General features: G+C 45.0%; 1 protein-coding gene across 6 annotated transcripts; it reads left to right on the top strand.

Annotated features, from left to right (window-relative positions):
- Positions 1-179: 179 nt before the first annotated feature.
- Positions 180-27,488, top strand: DDO (D-aspartate oxidase). 6 transcript variants are annotated; one of them, XM_019831071.3, is made up of 6 exons: positions 180-373; positions 4,421-4,504; positions 6,324-6,336; positions 9,839-9,947; positions 14,205-14,381; positions 26,445-27,488. In XM_019831071.3, the coding sequence occupies exons 1-6, from the start codon at positions 257-259 to the stop codon at positions 27,013-27,015; spliced, it is 1,071 nt and encodes a 356-aa protein (XP_019686630.1). In that variant the 5' UTR covers positions 180-256; the 3' UTR covers positions 27,016-27,488. The 6 variants fall into 6 exon arrangements, with proteins under 6 accessions (XP_019686630.1, XP_044913837.1, XP_003986500.3 ...); XM_003986451.6 differs by having other exon boundaries at positions 223-373; positions 6,324-6,499; XM_045057902.1 differs by lacking the exon at positions 14,205-14,381 and having other exon boundaries at positions 221-373; positions 6,324-6,499.
- The last annotated feature ends 384 nt before the right edge of the window (positions 27,489-27,872 follow it).

Raw genomic sequence — 27,872 nt, 5'->3', positions numbered from 1 at the left:
CCCCTCAGGAGAGCCCCCACTGTTTTTACCCCCTCGAACCTCACCAACATTTGGTCTCTAACACCCATGTATGTGTCTCTGTGTTTATAAGTGTCCAGAAGCGTTCTGTCCAAAACAGAAACCCTCTGAGCTATTTCAGGCATAGAATTTAATACAGGGAATAAGTTACCAAAGTGTGGGAAGGACTGATGGAACAAAATGGAAGAAGTTACCCAGGGACCGGGAAGCCACTGCCCTCACTGGGCTAGAAGTCCCCATGCCTCCACTCTCTGCTGCCACTGCTCATCCAGAAATCACATTTCTGTTGCTGACAAGAAACAAAGGAGCCCACACTCCCACTGACGCAACTGAAACTGCCTGGCATGGTTTCAACGTGAGTTGAATTTTTAGATTGATTTAGAAAATTTACCTTGTTTCTGGTATTGACTCTTCTATCCATTATCATGGGTAATGTCTTCATTTAGCTGGGTTATTTTAATGTCTTTCAATGAAGTATAATTTTCTCCACAAATCATGCACATAGCTTGTTATACTTAGTCCCGGGGATATACATTTATTACTGGAAGTGCTGAGTTTCTAATATATTTTCTATTGCTTCTTGCTGGCATTAAGGGAGGTGGTTGGTTTTTGTATGTTGTTGTTATAGCCAACAACCTTGATAAAAAGTGGTTTTAAATCAGTGGGAGATGAAAACTTTATTGGGAGAAAAATTGAGCTTTTCATCATGACAATTAAAAATATTAGTCATGCAGGAAGCCAAACATGCTTTGTTCCTCCAGCATTTCTTAACATGCACAGTCTTCTGATTTTATCCTTGCAAAATAGTGATATAGATCTTTAACAGTTGGACCCTTGTCATAGCACATCAGATGTGTCTCCACCTGTAAGTATTTCAAGGAGTACTTTACCATGGCGCCGGAAAGCTCAGAGAACAACCCGTATACAAGTAGGTGAACTTCAGGCAGATGACCTCGTTATCAGTTCTGTTTAACTGAGGTCTATGCATCAACCTGATGATGAAACACTATATCTGCATCATTTATCACCCTGCACAGCTCTGATGCTGTACAACATTATTTCTCCCTGCTCCGTGTACCATTCCAACACTCGGTCAAGGAGAGTGTGGCAGGTGTCCTGTCCAGTCTTGGTCTTGGCCAGTGGGCATGTGGGGCCCATTCTGTCAATACTACAGCATGCTGTCACTGTCCTGAGTTGGTTGTGCCCTCCAACATACGTTGTTTCTCTCTTGAGGACCCTGCTATTCACATTGTTCTGGTGATTAGTCTTGGCCCATGATAGCTGCAGGGAAGACCTCCCGTGAAGCAAGCCAACAAAGCATGAACTTCGGGTTCGAGTCCCACCCTTGCCCAGGCTCTTGTGAGAGGCCTTAATAATGGGCTCGTTGGTCATAAGTTTTTGTAAACTCTTGTAAATTTTGCAAAAGGAAGATATAGTCACTGCAATCAGTTAAGAACGCTGGCTCTTACCACTCTATTTCCCTTCTGTCACATTTCGCCTCTGTCACATGGTTTCAAAGTGACCACAGGCACTTTTTCTGTTATGATTCTGTATATTTTTTTCTTAAAGGGGGTTTTGAACACTGTACAAACTTCAGACCTCACAAAATCGGACCCTCTTCCCAACCGTTGTGTTGTTAGGGAAGTCCATATTGAACTTGAAAATATACTCTGAATGTATACCCTGAATGTATACCCTCTTCCCAACCGTTGTGTTGTTAGGGAAGTCCATATTGAACTTGAAAATATACTATGAATGTATACCTTGAATGTATACCCTGAATGAGGGGCTTGATCAGTTCTGTTCTTTTCTCTCACACCTGTCAAATATTTACTGACCACATGCTAAACACAAAGGGTTCATTCTATAATATGACACATCCAAGGGAGTACTTAGTAAATTCTTGCAGATGGTGAAGAGGAATCTTTTCTTATTTAAGATCGTTTAAACTGGCCAGGAAAGCCAAAGCCCATTGGTAACTTTCTCCAACAGAGATGAATTATCTGAATTTGCCAGAAGTCAGTAACAGCTGCTCACTTTATCTCTAAAGTCCACATTGCACCAGTATTTACTGACAACTGCTAGTTCCCTAAGTAAATTCATTTTTCTCATTTATTCCCTGTCTCTCCCTAGGCTCACCTACTTGGGTTATCTTTAAGGTCTTTCTAATGTCCATCAGGAGATTTTCATGGATGTTCCAATAAGTAAGTCTTGAAAGGCAGATTGCTTTACAAAGAAGAAAGGGTTCCATTACAGAGTTTGCCCTACTTCTGTATCTCAAGTCAGGGCTAGCCCGTGTATCAGAGAGTTACGTCACCCTGAACTCACCCCTCCCCCATTTCCCCCCCAACCCGTGGCCTATATGACTGAATCCCTGGCCCCCACAAGCCTCGCTTCCTTAACAGCCTTCAAAAAGATTCAAGTTCTGTTGGTTTGAAGCTCTCCATTTACTGGCAGACTAACATACAAGCAAGGCCAGCACATCATAAGCCATTGACACCCATGGAAGCAGAGCAGGAGGGGCTGGGTGGCCAGGGAGGCCTCCAACACACTGCATAAGGGCGGCTCTGTGGACCTCCAGAGCCCACAGTAGAATGTCTCCGAAAAATTGTTGAGGAGGAATGTGATGCTGAGCTCACCTGCATTCTCAGGGGGATCACTTCAACTTTTTGGCCCTCAGCCATTTGCCTGTAAAATGATAACACCAGACCCCCCTAGATGGTCCCCACTGCCCCTTTTCAACTCCCACCCTCAGTGACGCCTAAATCAGTTTTCCAAATGACCCCTTTTTTGAGTCACATTGCTACAAGTCTGTAAAGCAAAACTACCTAAACTAAAAGACCTGTTGACGCACGTAGCTTGCGTTCTTGGTTTCGTTTCTGAATGTTTCCTCTTCTTGCTTTCATAGGAAAATAGAGTCCTGACCCAGGTGGGGAGAAGGAGCCCTCTCAGGTGTCTTCCATGGTTCCCATTACTTTTCAAATGTTGTCCTTCATCCTGGCCAGATTCCACACTCCTCTCTCACCCAAACCTTCCCATGGAGCCACACCTTGTTTCTTCAGCATTCTTGAAGCTTCCTGCCTCTGTGGCTTTGCTCACACTCTCCTCCCTCCCAATATGTCTCTCCCTCTTCCTCCTTGTCCATCCACATCCCACTGATTCTTTGGAACCTTTCTCATTTCCCATCCTCTCTCCTGGACTGGCCACGTGGGTCCACCATGCTCCCTTCTCTCTGAACCCCCACAGCACCTACACTTGGTGCTACATATTAGAGCACCGTCTATTCTGCCTTCTTTCCTTTCTTGAGGGAGAAAACATCATTCCAGAAATCCTTAAATCTCTGATAGTCCCGGCAGCATGCTTTGGACAGGGCAGGTGCTCCATAAATGTTGGATGATTTTATAGTAGGTGCTCAATAAAATATATATATACCACCTCACAGACAGTTTTGCATATTTCAACTCAGCAGATGCTCACCACAACTTGTAAGAGAAATTAGTTCACCCCCGATTTTCAGAAGGGGAAACTGAAAACTCAGAAGTTAAGTGACTTACTCAAGGTAAAACAGACAGGTCTCTTGATGCCATAGTGTGTGCTTTGGTTAAGACCTTGAGCCTTGGAGTCTGACACTCAGACTGGGCTTTGCTGCTTAGGAGACCTTGGACTCTTCCTTATTCTCTTGGAGACTCAATTTACCTATCTAAAGAATGGGGATAATAATAGTACCTCACCACTTCAGACGGTGGTTGTGTTATATGGTGTCATATATGCATGTAGCACATGGTTAATGCTGACTACATATTAGTTACAATATTATTTATTATTTTGATTCATCAGACTGCTTCCCCATCGACAACTTGTTGACCACACGGTGGACACTCAGCAAATATTTGAATATGCGGGTTAAAGAATCATTTGGTTTTTATCCTCAATTGTCTCCTGAATAATTTTCCCAACTGCAATCAGGTCATCTTCTTAGTGATCAACAACATTATTCTGCCCTCACCCAACCCCCATTCCTGCCCCCACCTGCTGACCCAGAAGAGCCGAATGAGGAAACCAGTGTTGCTTCTGGCCAGAATTTGTTGGAAATTGGAGGAATTCAACTGTTATTTACTGTGCCTGTAAATCAGCTGGAGAAATCCCAGACTGTTGGCAAGACGGAGGGTTTGTAAACTAGGAAGAGAAGAGCTGCTGAGGGTGTACCGGCTCCCAGGGGCTCGGCAGAGCCACAGCTCCACACGGCTCCACGAAGCTTACAAAACGAAGTTAATCCCTCCTTTCTCCAGGGAAATAAGTTCCAGAGACACGGGGGTATGGGCCAATGGAGAGTGAGTTTAGAGAGAATGTCCTTAATAAATTCCCCAATGGGAAACAGTTTTACTTTCCCTCTGTCTCTCAGGGCACTAGACCAACCACTCACTGGGAAAACAAGTGTTGGTGCCAGAGCCTTCTGTGGGTTCCAAGACTGCTTTTCCAGACTCAGGTACTTGAATCCTTGTGCTTGCAGCTCAGGGGTCATTCTGTGTGTACTCTGGGAGTTTGGGACTGTCTTAATGGGATCAGGTGACAGTGATTCATAGGTCATTGGGCTAGGATGTACCCACCTTGCTGGCTCACTTTTCTGCTCCCTGGCAGCTGGTTATTCTCAGCCACAGATTACTTTCCCCTCTCGATTTATTACAGCTATTTTGAGAAAGTTGGTAGGCAGGGGAGCCTGTGAAGTAGGAAAGCCACCAAGGGACAGGTGAGTGCCTCCTACCTCCAGGGGACGTGTGTGGGACTATGCTCTTCCAGCTTGCCCCCCTCCACTGGTCTCCTCCTTGCCTTCTCAGTTAGCCAGCCCACTGGGGAGCAAGCAAATTAATGGCCAAAGAAATGCATAGATTGCTTGAGAAATAAAAATAACACACATTCAACCTCATTGGAATGACTTCAAATTATCCTAGAGCCAGAGACCTTCAGAGCTGGAAGCTGAGCCCGGCCATGTTTGCCCTGCTCACAGCAGAAATGCCCCACCCGCTCCGGGGGAAGGGTGAATTTTATGGGCAGGTGGCCATGATCTGAACCACAGGCTATTGGTTGCCTTGTGCCAAGATGCCCCGTCTATTGCTGATTGGATGGGAAAGGACAACTGTGCCAAGAGCGCGTTTACGGGCTGGCTTAGCCCAATGAGCTGATCTGGTGCTAGAACTTTGGTGAGGATGATAATGACCAACTGGAATAATTGCATTTTTTTTCTCTCTCTGGAGACCTGAGACCTATAGAGAGCCTTGGAGAGTGGGAACAGAAATGGAAAGACAAGCAGGAAAGCAACAGTGGTCGGGAAAGCTGACAGCAGAGCAAGGCTCGGTGGGCTCCCACTGCTCAGTGGTGAGGAGGAGAGAGGGTGTTGGGCCCTCACCAACCCCCTAGTTCCCACGCTGGGTGCCAGTCTCAGGCTTCTGGATATCTGCCTCCTGCATTTCCATACCAACCCTCAGAAGGAGCCACCTTCTTATTTCCAACCCAAACGAGTTAATAAAGAATTCACATGGCCTGCTTTACAGATGAGGGAATTGAGGCTAGGAGCCCCTGGGTTGCCCCCCAGTTTACAGAATCAGCACCTGAGTCTGCGAAGGAATCCAGTTTCCTTATTTGGGGAGTCTGCTTTCAGAGGGTGGGTTTCAGGCACAGGAGTGGAGGGGCGAGGGGTAGGGCATGGGGTGGGGGCATGGAGTGGGGAAAACAGTGACAGAGTCAAGGAAGGGGAGAGGAGGGTTGGTTTCCAGTTGAGTGGGGGGCAGGAGAGGGGACGTGGGGTTCAGTCATTCAAACTTTTTGTCTTGTTGTTATAACTAAAATCCAGTTTGTAAACGGTAAGAGCTGAGTTCTGAATTTGCCCATGGGTCAGGTTTCTCAGCGGCTGTTCCTCAGGAAGCTTCTGGGAGCGGAGACAGCATCTCTTCTGTTCTTGTCTGCCTTCCTAGGCTGTGCCCAAAGGAAAAGTGGTTTAGGAAGGGGCTGGAATGAGTAGCAATTTCCCCCCAAACTAAACCTATTTACCTGTCGTGTGCTCTAAAGGCAACTCCAGGCTGGTTTTGGGCTAATGTCTAACACTCCATCGAGACCTTGTTGCCCATAGCCCAACATTTAGCAGAAACAGAGCTTATGGGGAGTTCTCTTGGTCCCATGAGAAATGCTGACAGGAAAGGCATTATTTTGAGAGGCGGTGGACCTAGGAAGAGAATCCTCAGGGCCAGACTTTGTACCGGATGCAATGACCCTTAAACAAGGTTTATAGCTCACACTTTTTCTCTTCACAGGTCCATGGACCCGGTACGGATTGCGGTTGTGGGGGCAGGCGTGGTGGGGCTCTCTACTGCCATGTGCGTTTCCAAACTGGTCCCCCGATGCTCCATTACTGTCATTTCGGACAAGTTCAGTCCTGATACCACAAGTGACGTGGCAGCCGGAATGCTTATACCTCATGTTTATCCAAGTAAGAGGGATTTTAGCTTCTCTGTCAGATATGGTTCCTCAGTCAGAATTCTGTTGACAGACAGTTGGATATGCATGTAACTTAATGTTCACTTTCTAGAAAAAAAAATCTTTTTAAATGTTTATTTTTGAGAGAGACAGAGCACTAACAGGGGAGGGGCAGAGAGAGCCAGAGACACAGGATCCAAAGCAGGCTCCAAGATGTCAGCACAGAGCCCGACGTGGGGCTCGAACTCCCAAACTGTGAGATCAGGACCTGAGCCAGACGCTTAACCGACTGAGCCACCCAGGCATCCCCTTAGTGTTCACTTTTAATATCGTACTGGTTCATCTGTTAGGAAATGCTCAATTATGCTGTAAGGCAAACACAACCTCCAAATCCTAGCAGCCTAAAAAACAAAGGTTCGATTCTTGCTGGGACCACATGTCAACTGAGCATCGGCAAGGGCTCTGCTCATCATACGTGATGGGGCAGCCACTGTCTTGGATGTCATCAGTACCTGTGCCTGAGGGGAAAGCAGCTCTGGGGAGGTCTCACCTCAGCTGGCTCTGGCCAGGATGCAACTTTCATTACTTCTGATGGCCGGTCATTGGCCAGCACGAGTCACATGCTCCCACCCCTCAGAAGGTGGCCAAGAAGTGCAATCCTATAAGGCTCCCAGAAGGCAGACAGTCAGAAGGAATTGGTGAACAGCTCTCATGACTACCACAACTGGTAACTCTAAGTCTTTCCACTGATACCAGTAATGACCAAAAGGTCAGAAATTACTTGTAACGGGACTAAAATTATCCACACTTCTCAGCTGGTAGACAAACAATCAGTCAGTATGTATTTGGGCCTAAAGATGCATTGATTTTTTTTTAATGTTTATTTAATTTTGGGACGGGGAGAGAGAGAGAGAGAAAGCACAAGCAGAAGGGGCAGAGAGGGGGACAGAGGATCTGCAGTGGGCTCTGTGAGCTGGATGCGAGGCTCGAACTCATGAAGCACGAGATCATGACCTGAGGCAAAGTGGGATGCTCAACCTACTGAGCCACCCACATGCCCCTGCATTGAGTTTTTAAAACATGGTCACACATCCTTTCCAGCTGTATTCTTCTCTTGAAATAGAATAGAATAGAGGAGGGAAACAGCATTAAATAAAAACCCAAATCACTTTGCAGCCAATGAGGTTTATATTCACTGTCTCCACTTCCTCATTCCCATGCTTTTATTTCCCTTTAATTTTAGCTTTTGGTTTTTTTTTTCATCAAAGTTACACATGCACAGGATTAAGCACAGGAACCTGGCGTGTTTGCAGAATGCTAGTTCACACTTCCTGGGCACCTTTCTTGTGACCAGAGTTCTTATGTCCATTGTCCAGGAACCCCTTTGCTTGCATCAGGCCTGGGTGAGTGGTCAGAAGGCTGCATGATAGTCATGGAATCGTCTTCAAAGAAGGAGGCTCATGTAAGAGTTCCTCCAGGCCATTGAGGCCCGAGCTCACCCTTCGGCTACGTGGTTGGGGCCCCTGGATCAGAGAGTGTTACTCTCTGGTGCTTCCAGATAAGGACTTTAGTCTTCTCTTTGGGCTTGTTTCAGACCAGCCTCAGTGATAACAGTGGTATCTTCTGTGCTCATAAATATCAGTACCGTATGGGGACCATACCTATCCGATAGGGTTGCTGCGACGATTAAATATATTTATACATGTAAAGCATTTAGCACAGTGCCTGGGACATAGTAAGTGCTGTATCAGCAATTGCTATTTTTACCGCTACTCCAGCTACAGCTTTCTTTTACCAGCGCTTGAACATGGATTAGATCACCAGGCTTGCTGGCTCTATCCACTGCTGAATTGGAACTGTCCATTCTTTTGGGATGACTCCTACAGCATGTGAGTCGCAGCCAATATTTTGTTTCTAAAGTCTGAAATGGCAACAAGGGGACGCGTCTCACTACAGCCCCATACACTGGCTTAGATTGTTGGGGTATAATCCAATGTGAGGTCTAATTTAGCTCATTTTGCAGCTCATTATTTCTTTCTTATTTCTAAACCAGTGGCCCAGTCTTCAATTTTGGAATACAGTGTTGAGTTCACATGGGCACGTGTTTAAAGATGACAGCACAGACCCACTATTAAAGAAATATTTATTGGCACTTGAACAAGTGAATTGTTACAAAACCCTGCTATTGAAATGCCCTCATTGACTTGGGGACTTGGTCTGGGGGAGCAGGATGTCTCCAGGGGCCTTTTCATCTCTACTGTGAACTCCAGGGACATCTCTCCAAGCAGAGCTTACCCAGTGCCCTCTCTGCCTCAGTTCCTTCACCTCCTCTCTGGCTCCCCCCATAGCAGCCCCTTGGGATTTTCATTCCCCAGTCCCTCGCTTGACCCTGGATTCTCCCTCACGACCCTTCCATAGGGATTGGATGGCCAAATTCTTCACCCCGTTTGGAATTGTCTGCCTGTCCAGATTATGCTTGTTTTCTGTGCCTACACTGGACACTATTATTTTGGGGCTTGAACCATGACCCTTCTTTCAACCCTGACCCTTATTTCTTCTCCGATAAGTCTGCACCCTTCCAGAAGCTGGATGTGGGTCCAGCCTCTTGTGCTCTGGCAGGGATGCCTGGGTGACAGGAGCACTGATCCACAGGACTCTGCCAGAAAGGTGTGCCTCGTGTGGTCCCTGCATGTTCTAGTGACCCGGGGAATGCTACTCTATGCCATTGCATAATTCCACAGAGTGGAAGGGGATGGACATAATGGCAGCCTTGGATGGGACTGCAGGGAGTCCTTCCTGAGGAGCTCGGCTCCACAATGCAGACCTTGTCTCCTTGTATCAGAGGGTGAGCAATCCGGGCTTTCTCTTGATGTTCAGTTATTCTCTGTTCTGGTTGACCTGGGCCCCACAGATCTTCCCTTATCACCCACCATGTTTTCAGGACCCATGAGAGAAGTTCTGGGTTCTTTCTCCTATCATCTCAACTGTGTGGCCAGCTGGATACCTCGGCCATGAATTCACTTCTGCTCAGATTGGTTATGAGCCTGTCAAGGTCTGGAATATATCTAATGCCAAAGACTACCTTCCAGATGGCTCCTATGTCAGATTTTGTCCTGATCGGCCATTTTACTCTCTGATGATTAATCTTTACCTGAACAGGAGTCAACAGCATGTGTCAGCATTCAAAACTCGGGTTGCTGATAGATTCTCCACTATAATGTGGTACCTTATCTAAATGTTCCTCTCTGCCTCTTTATTTTCTCCCGGCTTCTAGGAAGGAGATTGTCTGAAGCATAGTTATCATCACCACTTCCTTTCTGTTCTGCTTTGTCCCCCCCCCCCCCCATTACAGACACACCCATTCCCACGCTGAAGCAGTGGTTTCGAGAGACCTTTGATCACCTGTTTGCAATCGCCAATTCTGCAGAAGCTGGAGATGCTGGTGTTCATCTGGTATCTGGGTAAGAGAGGATATCTGAAGTTATTTTAGAATTCAGAATGATCTTAACAGACTTTAAAATTCAACATAAGATTGGGGCACCTGGGTGGCTCAGTCGGTTAAGCGACTGACTTCGGCTCAGGTCGTGATCTCGCAGTCTGTGAGTTCCAGCCCCGCGTCGGGCTCCGTGCTGACTGCTCAGAGCCTGGAGCCTGTTTCAGATTCTGTGTCTCCCTCTCTCTCTGACCCTCCCCTGTTCATGCTCTGTCTCTCTCTGTCTCAAAAATAAATAAACATTAAAAAAAAATCAACATAAAATATTGTTGGGTACTGCTGTGAGCAGACTGCTGAATTCAACAATGCAGGAGGATTTTGGAAAACATTTTCAGCTTTACTCCAAAGAACTCAAGAAAGACAAGTTATTAGTATAGTAATTGTATATTACATATTTTGGAAAACATTTTCAGCTTTACTCCAAAGAACTCAAGAAAGACAAGTTATTAGTATAGTAATTGTATATTACATATCAGTATATATAGCATTCGACTTTTAAACAACCATCACAGTTTCTCATCACAAATACTAGTGTGAGTTTCCTCAAAGATTTTGCAGTGATTTGCAAATACGGCTAAAAAAAACATGCAGCAGGTAAACACTGAGCATGGGGATGATGTGGCTGATGGAAAGCCAACAGGTATGATATTGAAGAATGAGACATTCCCAAAAAGTAAATGTTGTAGGTCACTAAAGTGACCTTTGAGGTGCCATTTAGGAACTATATTTCTGAAATGGTTAAGGCACTTCTATTTGATTCTTAATATGTGATTTCAGGGGACATGCATAATTAAATGAAAGAGTTAAAAAATCCTATTTGACATTTCTGGCACAAACCAGCACTTAGAATATGACAATATCTTTCTTTATCTTCTTTTCAAAAATATTTATTTTTGAGAGAGAAAGAGCATAAACGGGGGAGTGGCAGAGAGAGAGGGAGAGAGAGAACCTCAAGCAGGCTCTGTGCTGTCAGTGCAGAGCCCAAGGCAGGGCTTGATCTCACAAACCATGAAATCATGACCTGAGCCGAAATCAAGAGTTGGACGCTTAACAAACTGAGCCACCCAGGTGCCCCTCTTTCTTTATCTTCTTAAAAAAAGATTACTAACCCTTCTGTCACTTTTAGTTTATGACATAACACGTATGTCATCTGTGTTACCCCACGTGCTAACACAGTAATGCCCTATACCTTTCTGAAGAGCAGAGGGTGTTTGCTTTTTACTAAGTTCTCACAACCACTGCACCCTTTGTACTGTATTAAAAAAACCTGTCCTCTCTCCTCCTTTGTGATCAGGCTGTCTGCTTACATTTCTGGTAGGAAACACACCTGCAGCAGGCGGGTTTCTATCCTTCTCCTCTTCTTGCCCTCCCTCACCGTCATTAATGGTGTTGACATCACTAATTTCCCCAGTCTATACCCAAAGTAGCAACTTTTACTTCTCCATCTTCTGAGGATGAATTGATACTATAACTGTCCCCAGATCCAGCCGATGAGTCACAGAGAAAAATTGTCCTTATTGATTTATGGCCACACTTCATTTTTGCTCAGAACCAATTAACTCACAAACGTTGTCTCTAAGTAATTTTTGAAGGCAGATGTGTCTAAAATTCAAATGTCCTTTCAAGACTAAGATTTTGCCACCATTAAGGATATGAAAAAGAATATACTTTAAGCTAGCCTAAAAGAGAGTTATTTATTGCACTCACATGAATGATTTTTCTCCCATTTGCTTCCAAAAAGACAATTTGAATCAGTCAAATGAAGACAAGGGCCTGTACCTCTTTGGCATAAGTGTATAGCCTTATTCATCTGTTCGTCTCTACATTTCTTCAAAACAATTTATTCAGCATTCACCTGTATCAGGTACTCTCTTAGATATTGGTGATATAGTAACGAGCAATTTAGCACACACTATTTGGCATATGGTAAATGCTTAATAAATGTATGCTTAGTGAATTTTTAAGAAAAGAAGACACGTACCTGTTCTCATATAGCTTATGGTCTGTAAGGAATGTCCTAAACGTAACTAGCTGCAAAAGACATGAGTTACCAAGGGAAGCGTACAGGGTACTATGGAAGAATATGGAGAATAAACTTGCTCGGAGGAGTTATGAGAAGCAACCTGGAGCAAAGTGACATTTCAGCAGAGACCATCCGGATGAGTGTAGGTTAACGTGGTGACATTATAGAAGTGAAGGGGACAGAGACAGGGCCGGGGACACAGGAGGCAAACCATTCCAGGTAGAGAGAGCAGCATAGGCATAGACGTGAGTCGAGGGCGACTGTGGTGTGTTGGAGATACTGGAGGTCATCCAGATTGATGGGAAGCCATTGAGGGATTTTACACCTTGAAGTAACTGATCATGTTTACATGTCAAAAATATGCCTATAGTGGGGAGAACAGGTATGTGGAGAGAGAGATGGTGGTGCAATAGATTAGGTGTTGGCAGTGGGGACAGAGAGGAGACGGACTTGAGAGAAGATTGAGAGGAAAGCTGATAGGGCTTGAGACTTGGTGGTTGATGGCATGTGAGCTTGTGGGGAGAGAGAAAGTCACTGTAGGTCTGGGTCTGGTTCGGGAGCTCAGGAGAGAGAGAGAGGAGGGCTGGAGGTGGAGCCCCCTGTTTGGTCTATAGGTGATGGTGAAGATATGGAAGGGGAAATCTAGCCCAGGGAGAGCGTACGGAATGAGACAGTGAGAAGGCCCGCATGGAGCCCCACAGCAAACATCTATACTTTCGCCGGGGACTGCTTTGAATGAATTACTTAGAGGTATATGAATTCTGGTGTGTTAATGACCACATCATTAGCAACCACATACAGCATTCAGGTGATTTTCCTTGCTCTTTTAGAGCAGCCATGATTTATAACACTTACTCGATTGATGAAAACAACCCAATACTTACAAATCCAAACATATGCCAGCAGCTATCGGCAGCACTATTCGGGCTTGTTAACAACCAATTATCATTCCAGCCTCACCCATTCCAGCCATGCTGGTGGCCTAACAATAATGGGGTTCCTCCTGACAACCCAGTTTTTCTTACCAACAGTGTGAGGTGATGACCCACATCTTAACAGAAAATTCACACTTAACTCATAATTCGCAACTTAACTCGTAATTCACACTCCCGCCTCCTGTACACCCACCAGTGCTCACTGTAATTTAGATGTTTTGTTCAGAATTGAGGCCAACCTTTAAACTTTTGATGGATGCTTACAATTTATGTAAAATGTTATACGAAATACAAAAACCTTTCGTCAAAAATGCATAGTCATGAGTAAATAAAGAAAATTTGAGCAACAGATTTTTAGGAAAAAAAAGAATTAAATTAAATTTTTAAAACACAACTTTTTAAATGTCTTATTGTCCCCAATCGTGAATATTTTATTTATTTTTTATATTTCTTTAATATTTATTTATTTTTGGCAGAGAGAGAGACAGCATGAGCAGGGGAGGGGCAGAGAGCGAGGGAGACACAGAATCCAAAGCAGGCTCCAGGCTCTGAGCTGTCAGTACAGAGCCCGATGCGGGGCTCAAACTCACAGACTTCGAGATCGTGACCTGAGCCAAAGTCGGACGCTCAACCGACTGAGCCACCCAGGTGCCCCACCAATCATGAATGTTTTAAAGTGTTCACTTATTTATTTTTGAGAGAGAGAGAGAGTGCATGAGTGTGGGAAGGGCAGAGAGAGAATCCCAAGCAGGCTCTGTGCTGTCAGTGTAGAGCCCGACGCAGAGCTCAAACTCACAACCAGTGAGATCATGACCTGAGCTGAAAGCAAGAGTCAGACGCTGAGCCACCCAGACCCCCCTTGAATATTTTAAATTTAGCTGCTGAATTATCTGAACCCAAGGGAATGGAAGAAGAGATCTTTTTCTTTCTTTTTTTTTTTTTAACGTTTATTTTTGAGACAGAGAGAGACAGAGCATGAATGGGGGAGGGTCAGAGAGAGAGGGAGACACAGTATCCGAAACAGGCTCCAGGCTCTGAGCAGTCAGCACAGAGCCTGACGCGGGGCTTGAACTCACGGACCGCGAGATCAAGACCTGAGCCGAAGTCGGACGCTTAACCGACTGAGCCACCCAGGCGCCCGGATCTTTTTCTTTTTATGGGTATGGGAAGTGTGTTTTAAAAATGCTCTAGAGAATGCCTTGCAGGGTTCACCGGAAATGTGTTATTTCACAAAATTTCAGGAAATTTTTCCACTTATGTATTTGAGTTGGCAGATATTTCAGAGCATTCCTGCTGAAGAAGTGCCATTCTGGGCTGATGTGGTTCTGGGGTTTCGAAAGATGACCAAGGCTGAACTGAAGAAATTCCCCCAGCATGTGTTTGGTCACGCCTTCACGACTCTGAAATGTGAAAGCCCTGCCTACCTCCCATGGTTGGAGAAGAGGTCAGTTGAAATGGCTCTTTGCTGCTTCCTTTATCCTTCATAGCATAGCCATAAATAATTGCATAGCTACTCACAAAATATAGATGGAAAATTCCCTGCGGTTCCTCAGGGCTCTTTTGCATTGTGTCTTGTTGCTCACAACTGCTAGAGTTTTGTCAAACAATCTGAAGAAAGTGCTGTGTCTGAAGGAGTAAGTCATACCACGCTGGTAGTAACACACCCATCTTCTTCTTCTAGTGCGTGATGCGTGATTCTTCGTCATGCATGATTTGGTTCCCTGCCCATCAGTAAAACCCACTTTATTGAAACAGTGTCTTAGTTTCCTCATTTGTAAACTGGAGAAGTTTGGGGAGTATGCTTCCAGCTATAAAATTATATGCTTTGCTCCAGTTCTTTGGATGGAGAATCTTAAGCTTATTATAAATTGTTTTTTGAATTTTTTTTCTCATTGGTGATTAAGAAAATGGCTTCGTTGTTTTCTTTGTTACAAATAAGATCTCTAAACCTGAGAGGTCTTAGCTTATCTAAATCAGGTAATTGCTTCCTCACCAAGTCCAGTCCAAAATACCTTGAACTTGTATTTTGGCTTGGTTTTCAGGACTTTCTGATTCCAGTTAGTTAGGAAATGCATCAAGAGCATCTTTATTTGAGATATATCAATAAATCTCTCTTTAGTCTGGAAATTGTAAGCATATTGAGGGTTGTAAAACATTGGCCCTTTCAATCCCCAAATGTGTGTATTTGGTAGATAAATAGGGGCAATGTGAACTATTGTGTAAACATTGGAAGAGTGACTTGAGGCAAGCAGTGGCCATGATGATTGGTCCCAGATGTGGACTGTAAGGTAATTGATTCAGACAATTCATTAATCCCACAATTCTGTGTTGAACACCTACGTCTGAACTTGGCACTGTGTTAGAAGCTGGTCAAAAAAGAAGGATAAAAATATGATCACTTTTCTTAAGGAATTCACAGTCTAATGGCGGTCATGGGGTGTATGTATGCGTATGTGTGTGTATGCATGTGTTTGTTTATATACGTTAATTAACAATCACAGTAACACACATGGTATGGGGTTGTACCGATTTTGAGGGTGGATTGGGAGCACAGAGGAGGGAGGCTGCATCTATTAGGCACATGTCAGGAGCACCATGATACATTTTTGTAGCCTTATGAGTGCTCTTCTCATTTTTATCTATTAGCAACTTATATGGGACATTCTCCTTTTGTAAGTTTCAGTTTTTCATAAAACCCACACTCTTATGCTTTGTTCACTGGACCCTAAAGCACAGTCGCATGCCAACCTCGAACCTAGACATCAGCCGATACTCGAGCATTTTGAGCTATCACGTGATGAAGTTGCCCATCAGTCCACATTCAAGTTTCAGCAGCGACACGGTCTTTCCCTCAGTGGCAATACCGTGTAGTTTTCACTTTTGTCCTTACAGTATAAAAACGACTGGAAATAGGAAATTGGAAGTGTTAATGCTAGTGATTTAAGATGAAGGTATCATATACTTTATCTTAATTAAATTCAGATAAGGGGAATTATTAGGCTGCCATGAGGGGCAGCGCTTTACTCTCATTATGGTAGATAATTCTGTTTGATTACAATAAAAAATGGAAGAACACGTACAAGATGCTGCGTATAAAAAGGTGTCATTACAGAGTTTTATGATTTGAGGCTAAAGTTCCATTATTACTCCCAAGTCTATTGTTTGGCTCCCTCATCTTGGACTTTTTTCTCCATGTTCAGGAAGGTCTATAGAAAACCTGGATGGATCCCTGTGGTCTTTGGAAGATGAGACAGAATCAGGGAAGGGAGGATCCTGCAGAGTGTTCCCCATCACAGAGACTATCAAGGGCTTCCCCTTGGCTTCCCTGTGTGGAAATGGCTGGGAATCAGACATGATGATGGACATAGAGACAAGGAAAGTGGATGAATGAGCTCTTATAATGCTTTATGCAGATGCCTAACATTTTCTTTATCATTTTCTCTCTCTCTGTCTCATATATATGTATATACATATGTGTGTGTGTGTGTGTGTGTGTGTGTGTGTGCATTTTTCTTCCCCCCCGCTCAGAATGATTTAAGAGTAAATTGCAGACATGATGCCCCATGATTTCTAAATATTACCATGTGTATTTTCTAGGAACAAGGATGCTCTTTCACATAAATAGAGAGGTATGATAAAAATCTAGATATTTATACTGATACTGTAGTCTATGGATCTTATTCATATGTTGCCCAAAAAGGACCCAATTAGGCCCTTTATATAGATATATCTGGTCCATGATCCAATTCGTAGTCACACATTACATTGGTTGTCATGTCTCCAGTCTGTAGTCTGTCTTTGTCTCTTACAACCTTTACAGCTTTGAAGAGCACAGACCAATTGCTCTGGAGAATGTCTCTCAGTTGGGGTTTGTCTGACGTTTCCTCATGATCAAATTGAGGTTACACATTCCGGTGGAACCCCGTAGAAGGAACGTTGAATCCTTAGTGCATCGTAGTAGGAGACACGTGGTGTTGGTTTGTCCCCTTCCAGTGATGTTAACTTTGATCACCCAGCCTGCCAGTTATCTCCAATGTGAAGTTACAACTTTTTTCCTTTGTAATTACTAAATGCTTTGTCAAGATACACCTTGAGGCTGTGTAAATACTCTGCTCCTACTAGTTTTAGCATACAGTCATGATTCTTGCCTCAATCATTACTATAATGTTTGCCAAGTGATAATTTCTTTAAAAATTTTTTCTTAACATAATTTTTTTTTTGAGAGAGAGAAGCAGGGGAGGGGCAGAGGGATGGGTTCGCAGCTCATGGGCTGGAAGTGAAGGAGGAGGACTCTGGCCGGGTGCTCCCCGTGGCCCCACATACTCATTTCTCATGCACAGCCGGAGAAGGGCCAGAGAGGGGTCCTCTAAGTGGCCCAGTGGAAGGAACGTACAGCTCAGGTTAGCCAGGATCATTTTTAAGTCCTAGAAATAGTCTTGAGCTTACAGTAATCATATGCATATGTCTGCGTGTACGTGTGTGTGTGCATGTAGTTTCTCCTGTTTTTTCAAAGAAGCATTGGCCATAAAGTCTAGACAGAAAACTGAAACAGAAATTCTTCCTGGAAGAGAGCATACATTGCTTTCATGAGTAGTAGATAAGGTTCTTGGAAGATGGGGAGTTATGATGGGGCAGAGAGGGAGCCTGAGGGCCCAGGGCACCTGAGTAGGTGGTATTGCTGTGGGAAGGGGCAGAGGCAGGGAAGCCAGCATCATCCCCAGTGTACGTGTTCCTTCTCTGAGGGGTCTTCATAAGTCTTGCAATTTGCCTGGGGCTGCCCTGAGCAGTGGGAAGCTTCCCCCTGGGTGGGGGAGGGGCATCCCCAGGAAGACTGTGAGGGCCAGTCCCCAGCATGGCCACCATCCCAGCCGCCCTCCCACTCTGGCTGAGAATAAATGTGTTAGCTCTGCAGGCCACCCTCAACCACTTTCACAGGAAAACAAATATTATCTGAACGATTTGTTCTGCCTGCTTCTCAAGTTATCACCTGGAAAACAGGCCCCCGTTTCCATAATAACGTTATTTTCAGGCCTAATCTCTAACTGTGGGATGAAGACCTGGGAAAAATCCTGCTACCTTCTCATTAGTCGGAAGCCTGGTGTCAGCATTTTACTCTACTTAAAATAACCCCGAGTCAGTGGTACTTTGTGCCAGTGGGAGCCACCTCCTGACAGCAATGCCATTGGCCTGATGACCAGTCAGCTGGGGTTCGTGTCTTAGAGCACGTTGCTTCCTGTCTGTTTTTAGGTGACAGTCAGGGAGAAGAGGCCTGAGGGGCTGCTCTTGTCCTGGGGAGGTCTTTTTCAGTCCATTTCTTGGATATACACATCCACCATGACAGTGGGCTGGGACGTGAGTGCCTCAGACAGACTGTATACACGCCTTTGTCCCACCAACCCTCCCGTCCCAGCTTCTGTGCCCCTGAACCTTCCTCTTCCTCCTGGCCCCCAAAGCAGGGCCTGCGCAGATAGCGCACAGGGTCTCCTCTCTGTGGAAATTAGCTGTCTTCTCTTCTTCCAGGGCCTGGCATCTGGCCAGAGGGCCAACATGGGGGAAGAAGAGAGCCACATGTCCCTTGTTGTCCTGAGTGAGGCTTTGTGAGGCAGGGACTCCTCTACGCCTAAAGCAAGGCTTTCAGGCAAGGATTTCAAGCCAGGTGGGAGGCAGGGCGGCATTGTGGTGAGGGGGTGGGACCCCCAGGGTTCATTCTGTGGGCTGTCACCTGCTCTTCTCCATCAGGGTGAAGCCAGCTGGGGAGCCACACAATCCCTGCTTGTTCCTCACCCCCGGGGTCTGTTGTATTGCCTCCTACGCCCCTTCTACACAATGTGAGTGTTCAGCCTACAGTGTTCTGACTCAAAAACAGGCATTTCACTCAGTAAGCCACACAAAAATGTCTCCAACCTAAGCTCTATCCTTCTGAAATCATATAAATTTCCAGGAAAGGGAAAAAAATGTTTTTAACCACAAATCAAATCTTCAGCTTTTTTTCAAAGAACAGAAGGGATCATCTCACTCTCAAAAAAAGAAACAATGCCCAATAATATCCAGAACAAACAAAAGAATAAAAACCCCTCAGAGGTTTAATCAGCCATGCAGATCATGTTTTATATCCTCAGCCAGTGGAGTCATATTCTGCTGCTTTTTACTTGCCCCTTCCAGGAAATGAATCATAGAGGCAATAATTCAACTGAGACTGCTCTTCGCCAGACATTCTACCTAAATAAATCATCCCAGCAAGACCAGGCTCATCCTGTCTTTGACAACATCCAGAGAGCTGGGTGCCTCATTTCAGTGCCAGGGGCCCTGTAACTCGGGTGCATTTCTTTCTCAGGAGGCCACGCTTTATCCTTTGGTCTTGATAAGGCCCACACTGACCACAGCACTCATCACACTGAGCTTCTCTCTCTGTACTTCCTTCCCACTGGTCTAATAAGGCCTCGCTGTTACTTTCCCTGTCTCCCATCTCCCTAGCTTCGTTCTCCCACTTGGCCTGATTCACAGCAGTGCCTCTGAAAGAAACTCATGTGGCTCTCCCTGCAGTTGGACAGAAATATGGATTGTACATCAGGAACATGACAGATAACCCTGTCTTATAAATGCCCAACTTGCAAAGGTGCCTTGCTGTGCACAGCAGCCCCCTCGTCCCAGGACTAACACACACCTTGCTGCTGGAGCACCGCAATCCTCTAGTTGTTTCTGCCCCACCCCCTGGCATCTGCCAGCTCTAACCAGAGGAGCCGGGGGCAAATGATGGTCCTGGACACAGGTCGAATGTGAGCACCCCATTTTCTGCCCAGGTATGCAAGGATAAAGTGGGAGGGTACCAGTCAGGAAGGTGCAAAATGCTGGTATTCATTTTTTCCGATGATGGCAATAAGGTTAGCCAGAAATAGATGGAGGCTGTGCGCTAGCCTTAGGAGCCTCCACTGGGCCTTCAGTAGCTGCCCCAAGGTGGCTACACAGGTGAACTTGTTCCCCAAAACCTCACCTGCTGGTCTGACTGAGGGTACACAGCTGCTCCCCTCCAGGACCACCCTGCCCACAGAAACACTGAGCCTCATCCACACCCCCTTCCCCAAAGGGACCAGAGGCTGCTCTACCCCTGAACGGAACTTGGAGCCATTAATACAAGTTTGTGGAGTGGTCAAAGTGAGGATAGCTATTCCGAGAAGTGGGGAATAGAATGCACTTGGTTTTATTGGAATAGGCATTGCAAGGAAATGAGTGAGGAATGTGGTCATCAGGGGAGATCATGTTGTTAGGTCAAAATCAGACTATATATAAAAATACAAGAAATGCCATGTATTCTTCACTCAGATTCCCCAAATCTTATACTTAACATATTTGCTTTATCCTTTTTCCTCTAAATATATACTTTTCCCTGAACCATTTGAGAGTAAGCTGCAGATGTGATGCCCCTTTACCCCAAATACTGAATACGTATTTCTTAAACTCATGGTCAGTCTCTTATATCACTAAAGTCAACTCATCAGAATGAGGGCATTATCTTAACACAGGTATATTTCTTTTCTTTTCTTTTCTTTTTTCTTTTCTTTTCTTCTCTTCTTCTCATTTCTTCTCTTTTCTTTTCTCTTTATTTGTTTCAGGAATAGAATTTAGTGATTCATCACTTATATATAACACCTATCACTCATCACAAGTACCCTTATTTTTTTTTTTTTTTTCAACGTTTATTTATTTTTGGGACAGAGAGAGACAGAGCATGAACAGGCGAGGGGCAGAGAGAGAGGGAGACACAGAATCGGAAACAGGCTCCAGGCTCTGGGCCATCAGCCCAGAGCCCGACGCGGGGCTCGAACTCATGGACTGCAAGATCGTGACCTGGCTGAAGTCGGACGCTTAACCAACTGCGCCACCCAGGCGCCCCACAAGTACCCTTCTTAATACCCATTACCCATTTAGCCCATCCCCCTACTGAGCAACTCTCAGTTTGTTCTCTATAGTTAAGAGTCTCTTATGGTTTGCCTCCCTCTCTGTTTTTATCTTATTTTATTTTTCCTTCAACATGGGTACATTTCTGAAATCTACAGACCTTATTTGGATTTTGCCAATTGTCCCAATAATATACATTGCAGCAAAAGAAAATCCAGGATCATATGTTGCAAATATATATATTATGGATATAAATATTCATGAGAAGCAAGTGACTAGGTTCAGCCCACATTCAAAGAGAGGGGCATTAGGCTTCAGCCCTGAAGGGTTCAAAGAATTTGTGGATATATTTTGAAAACATCACTGTTGACCTTCTGAGTACAAATTGTTTACATTCCTATCACATGCAAAATATGCATATATATGTAAGCATATATATGTACATTTAAAATCTAACTCTTGTAAGCTATTTTAGGTATAGCTACATCAAGTATCACTATGAAGAAGAGTAGACTTTTTCTATGAATCTGTGTGCATAGTTCTATTTGCCAAATGAGATTTTCTTTTCTTTTCTAAAAAATATAATTTATCGTCAAGTTAGCTAACATACAGTGTATACAGTGTGCTCTTGGTTTTGGGAGTAGATTCCCATGATTCATCGCTTACATACAACACCCGGTGCTCATCCCAACAAGTGCCCTCCTCAATGCCCATCACTCATTTTTCCCTCCCCTCACCGCCCTCCCCATCAACCCTCAATTTGTTGTATTTAAGAGTCTCTTATGGGCTTGCCAAGAGGGCTTGCCTCCCTCTCTGTTTGAAACTATTTTTCCCCTCTCTTTCCCCCAATGTCTTCTGTTAAGTTTTTCAAGTTCCACGTATGAGTGAAAACATGATATCTGTCTTTCTCTGACTGACTTATTTCACTTAGCATAATACTTTCCAGTTCCATCTATGTTGCTGCAAATGGCAGGATTTTATTCTTTCTTATTTCCAAGTAGTATTCCATTGTATATATAAACCACATCTTCTTTTTTTTTTTATTTTTTTTAACGTTTATTTATTTTTGAGACAGAGAGAGACACAGCATGAACAGGGGAGGGGCAGAGAGAGAGGGAGACACAGAATTGGAAGCAGGCTCCAGGCTCTGAGCCATCAGCCCAGAGCCCAATGCAGGGCTCGAACTCGCGGGCCGCGAGATCGTGACCTGAGCTGAAGTCGGACACCCAACTGACTGAGCACCCAGGCGCCCCAAACCACATCTTCTTTATTCATTCATCAGTTGATGGACATTTGGGCTCTTTCCATGATTTGGCTATTGTTGAAAGTGCTGCTATAAACATTGGGGCCAAATGAGATTTTAAATTAGGTTTCCTTTTTATCTTATTTTCGAATAGATTGAACATAGTTAATTTTCTGATCATTGTCATTAAGGTGTCATGATTCAGTCTTGAAGCAAGGATTACTTTTATTATTATATTATTTATTTATTTATTTATTTATTTTTATATTTGAGAGAGAACGTGTGAGCAGGGGAGAGGGGCAGAGGGAGAGACAGAGAGAGAGAATTCTAAGCAGGTTCTATGCTCAATGAGGAGCCTGACATGGGGCTCCATCCCATGCCCCTGGGATCATGACCTGAGCTGAAGTCAAGAGTCAGATGCTCAATTGACTGAACCACCCAGGTGCCCCAAGGATTAATTTTTTTAATTGACTGCATCTATTAATTCATACATAATACATAACCAAATGCTTCTCAAAGCCAGCCCCCCACCATGTTCTTGGCCACCATCCTCTCCCAGCCTCCCTGCATCTCTCCACATCTTTAGCAATGTCTTCCTAGCTCTTCACTCTTTCTCTCCACTCCAAGGCATCCTCACATCAGTGATGCAAAAACTCAATGCTCTTTTCTTCATTCCAATGAACTTTGAACTATAGCAGCCATGGGGAGAATTGTCTTCTTCCCAGCTCTGACCCTGGGGTTCCACTGCATGGCAGTCCTGCTCAGGCTCAACCCTCACCAGTTCTCCTCAAAATCAGCGCCCCCCAGGCTCTGGTCCTCAGGCTCGGGCTCTTGCGCGTTGGTGAGGATGTTCCAGCCAGTCTGAGGAACCAGCTGGGGAACAGACACTGAGTCATCCCCTCTTCCCTCCTCCCTCCTTGGTGGGGACCGATTTTCCAAAAGCAGTCTGGTTTGCAGAGAAGTATCCTGGCTTTCATGCAAAAATTGTGGACCCTCTCACCCCAAAGTCATCTTGGACCCTTAGAAGAGGGTTTTTACTTTGTATTTGTGTAATCCACAGACCTATTTGGATAACATTCCCAGAATAAAGGTACAAGCTATTAAAATGTTACCAAAGGAGTGTTAAAATGTCTACCTTTGGCAAGCGCTTAGAAATTTTAAATGACAAAAAGAGTGTTTTCCCCCAGTTTCTACTCATTAGGTTTTCCCCCCACATTTAGGGTGTGTCAGCGGGTGAATTCCAGGTATGCATGGGTTCCAGGGCAGTATCTTGGCTCTGCTGCACCCCTCGTTCTGTCCCTGTTGGGCTGCACCCCACATCCTGCCCTGCCCTCCCACTCCCTGCAGCCCTGCTGCCCAATCCTGCTGTCAAACCACCCCCATCCCTCGTTCTAGAGCCCATGTGTACCCCATTTCCCCCAGTGGGTCTCCACACTGAACCCCCACTTCCCTATTTCGTGCTGCCCAGGATTTCTCTCTTATATGGCTTAGGCTGCGGCAGGCAATGGGAGGTGGGGTGCAGGAATGCCTCTAGTCCCAAGAGAAGGGAGAGGGTGAGAGGACTCCCCTTTGCTCCTGGGATGTGGAGTGTGTGTGTGTGTGTGTGTGTGTGTGTGTGAAGAAGCACTTAGTGGAACCCCCATCCCTCTCAGGGCCACACCTACTCAAATTCCCTCTTGCTGACACACCCAGAGAGTTAAGGAAGGGCTCCAAAGACAACCATCCCCCAGGTTTGTTGGACAAGCTGACTTTTAGGCTTGGTGAAAATGGGCACTCTTGGGTTTTAGCGTGATGACCAGAAGACATTGGTCTGGGGCTCTTTAGTGAGCACAACTTCTTGAGTCCCCCATCCCCCATTTCCTCATGGGAGGTTGGGACAAGGCATTCTCCCAATCTAGAATGAGGTCTTGTTCAGTTTCAGGAAGCCCTACGGGGAATGTCATCAAGTTGATATCCCCGACCACGTCATTCAAAACCTCCAGAATAACTACCTCATATGGTTGTAGAAGTGCTTGGTTTAACGTCCAGCTTCCACGTAAGGTTTCCTCCTACACCCCGGTGCCCCCTGATACATTGCCCGTGGGGTACACAATAATGACTGGGCATCGCCACATGGTTGTATTGCAGCAGTACAAGGATGCCAGGTTCTGGCACATTCCATAAGTTCCCTCCTGGGGTGCAGACCTGTGAGGTACGCAGCACAGCAAGCCTTCCAGGGCCTTCCCACAGCCTGGCTGCTATGATCATTTCAGAAGTAGAAAGTGGACTTTCATCAGTAGCGACCAGCCCCTTGAAAAGGAAAAGAAAGATACCTGCATGTGTTTAATTCTTTTTTTTTTTAAGTTTTATTTATTGAGAGAGAGAGAGAGAGAGAGAGAATGAGCAGGGGAGGGGCAGAGAGAGGGAAAGAGAGAGATTCCCAAGCAGGCTCCACACTGCCAACATGGAGCCCAATGTAGGGCTTGAATTCACAAATCATGAGATCATGATCTGAGCCAAAATCAAGAGTTGGATGCTCAACCGACCGAGCCACCCAGGCACCCCTGAATGTGTTGAATTCTTACAGAATTTTTATAAAAACCCTGTGGTCTCAGCATTCTTATCCCTAGGTGATAGTTGAAGAAATAAGTTCAGTTCAGTCATGCCCCAAGGCTGGTAAAATTCCTTTATTTCTGTGAATTAGGAGAATAATTCTGAGTTCTAACTAGAAGAGTTGGAACACAGAACATCATGTTCAACTTTCAACACGGGGAATCTCCAATCTGTTAAAAGCAAAGCCAAGATAGTGTTCAAATAATAACCAATGTAAAACATTTTTTCGAGGTCCAAATGTCATTCTTACAAGCTGTTAAACCATTGGATGCCAGTGATAGATGGGTGTGGAAAATAGGCATACCCCTATGTGAGCTACTGGCTCTTGCATTTTATAGGAGCATAGCAACTACAGCCTTCCCCCCATTAGAAAAGATTACTGAGGAACCGCAGTGCATTATGGGCTGCAGTAGGCTTTTTCCAAATGCTATCTCATGTCATTTTCACAAGGACCCTATGAAGTCAGTATTGTGGTCTCCAAATTACGGATGGAAGATTAAAAGTCCACAGAAGTTAAAGAACTTGACCAAGGTCTTATGATTGGTAAAAGATAGAGCCCTCCTAAACTCTTTTTAAGGGACTTTTCTTGGGGTGGCTCAGCTGCTTGAACACCAACTTCAGCTCAGGTCATGATCTCATAGTTCGTGGGTTCAAGCCCCGCATCGGGCTCTGTGTTGACAGCTCTTAGTCTGGAGCCTGCTTCAGGTTGAGTGTCTCCCTTTCTCTCTGCCCCTCCCCTGCTTGTGCTCCCTGTCTCTCTCTCTCTCTCTCTCTCCCTCCCTCAAAAATAAACATAAAAAAAAGACTTTTCTTCATATTCACTATTTTAAAGAATGTAAACACACGGCAATATGTTAGTGTCACCACAAAATTCATAGGTGAATATATTCAAACTAATGCCATTGAACTATACAACTAAAAATGGTCAACGGAGCGAGTTTTATGTTATGTGTATTTTACCACAATTAAAAAAAAAAGATTTACAGGGCCTAGATTAGCCATTTATTTTTATTATCAATATACTTGGTCCAAAATAACATTATTAACCACGACTGTCAATCCATGAGCTGCAAATATTTTGCATTCCTCTCATGCTATTATCCCTGTGGTAGACATAAAAAAGTGACTGCTGTCCCAAACAGCTAGTTAGGGAGACCAGAGTTACAAAGGAACATGAAAGAGTTAACAATATGACACAAAATGTCTAAGGCTACAGATTTAGGCACTAAATATGACACAAAAAAGATACGCTCAGGGATTTAAACGACTGATTAAATTAGCATTTATTTAGCATCGAGTATGACATAGGAACTTTATAAAACATAAAAAGGACAAGACATTTGTTTTGAATTTCTTTTTTTTTTATTTTTTTTCAACGTTTTTTATTTATTTTTGGGACAGAGAGAGACAGAGCATGAACGGGGGAAGGGCAGAGAGAGAGGGAGACACAGAATCGGAAACAGGCTCCAGGCTCTGAGCCATCAGCCCAGAGCCTGACGCGGGGCTCGAACCCACGGACCGCGAGATCGTGACCTGGCTGAAGTCGGACGCCTAACCGACTGCGCCACCCAGGCGCCCCTTGTTTTGAATTTCTGAAGCAGGTTTTTATTTAGGTTGGAGTTTAGGAATCCCCAGTTTGGGATGCGAGGTAGTTGATGGCTGGAATTTGGCCTGTTTGGGCCCTGGATGTGCTCATGATCTTGTGCATCATTTCCTGTGAGGGGCAGCACAGGAAGCTGCTAAGCCTTCCCTGATGGTCTCTCTCTTTCTTCCAAGGTTAAAAGGCAGTGGGGTCCTGATACTCACCCGACGAATAGGAGACCTGTGGGAGCTTCATCCATCCTTCGACGTCGTGGTCAACTGCTCAGGCCTTGGAAGCAGACAGCTTGCACAAGACTCGGAGATGTTCCCCATGCGGGGCCAAGTGCTCAATGTTCAGGCTCCCTGGGTGAAGCATTTTATCCGAGATGGGAGTGGGCTGACATATATTTATCCCGGCACATCCAATGTAATCCTGGGTGGAACTAGGCAACAAGGAGACTGGAATCTGTCCCCAGATGCAGAAATTAGCAGAGGTATTTTTTCCCGGTGTTGTGCTCTTGAGCCCTCCCTCCAGGGAGCCTGCGACATAAGGGAGAAGGTAGGCTTAAGGCCCTTCAGGCCTGCAGGTGTGCGGCTGCAGACAGAGTTCCTCGCCCAGGACGGCCGGAGGCTGCCTGTGGTCCACCACTACGGCCACGGGAGCGGGGGCATCTCCGTGCACTGGGGCACTGCTCTGGAGGCAGCCAGGCTGGTGAGTGAGTGTGTCCAAGCCCCCAGGACCCCCACTCCCAAGTCAAACCTGTAGGTGACATGACATGACGGCAAATGGCCCCAGACACTCTGGATCGAAACACAATTTAAGCACCAGAATGGATTCCAATAACTTTTCCACTGCATGAAAAGTTAATGAGGTCTATCTTTGTTTTCAAAATTAGAAATGATGCAATATGAATCAGTAGCCTGAGACTGGTACTCATCTGTAGAACTAGACTCAAGTCTAGTGCTAATGACATAGAGCATAAAGTTCTATTTTTGTTAAAAACACTTGTTACAGAATAAGATTTCTCTCAGACCTGGCGTTCAAAGATCTGTGCTAATTTTCATGGATGCTGGAAGTTGTAGGGATGTTGAAGTTTTGGGGGCTAATAAATCCCCAGGAAGAGACAATGTATGGAAAACACCTAACTCACTGTTGCAAAGCCGCCCATGATGGTTGTAGGTTGCACTCAAGTGAGCATTATAATCCCTCTAAATAAAACACACAGTGATCGTGTGGCACAGGCTTATTCCATTTAATGGCAGACAAACCATGATTCCTGCCAGTACCCGAGGCAGCCTCTTCCACCCCTCAGCTGGTCATGATGCTTAGAAGACAGGGATCAAGTTACCTATGGACATGGCATCAACCCAACGGCTGCCTGGGGTCAGTCACCTAAGGGTCGTACTCTCCATTACCACAAATGATGGAGCGCTAGCTTGTTGTGTGGTTGACTTTGCCTAAGCGTTTTTGAAGATTGAATAGCAGGTGCAGCCAGAGAGCTAATTAGCTGATTAGGATGGAACAATCGTTCTGAATGAAATATATCCAGAGTTTTCCGCAGGTTGTTAAAAAAAAAAAAAACTACTGGGGAGGAGGGGACATGTGTCATGATCAGATGAATT

The sequence above is a fragment of the Felis catus genome, chromosome B2 (genome assembly GCF_018350175.1).
Source record: "Felis catus isolate Fca126 chromosome B2, F.catus_Fca126_mat1.0, whole genome shotgun sequence".
Taxonomy (NCBI): Eukaryota; Metazoa; Chordata; class Mammalia; order Carnivora; family Felidae; genus Felis; species Felis catus.
Note: the sequence above shows the minus strand (reverse complement) of the source record. Positions and strands in the feature narration are given on the sequence as shown.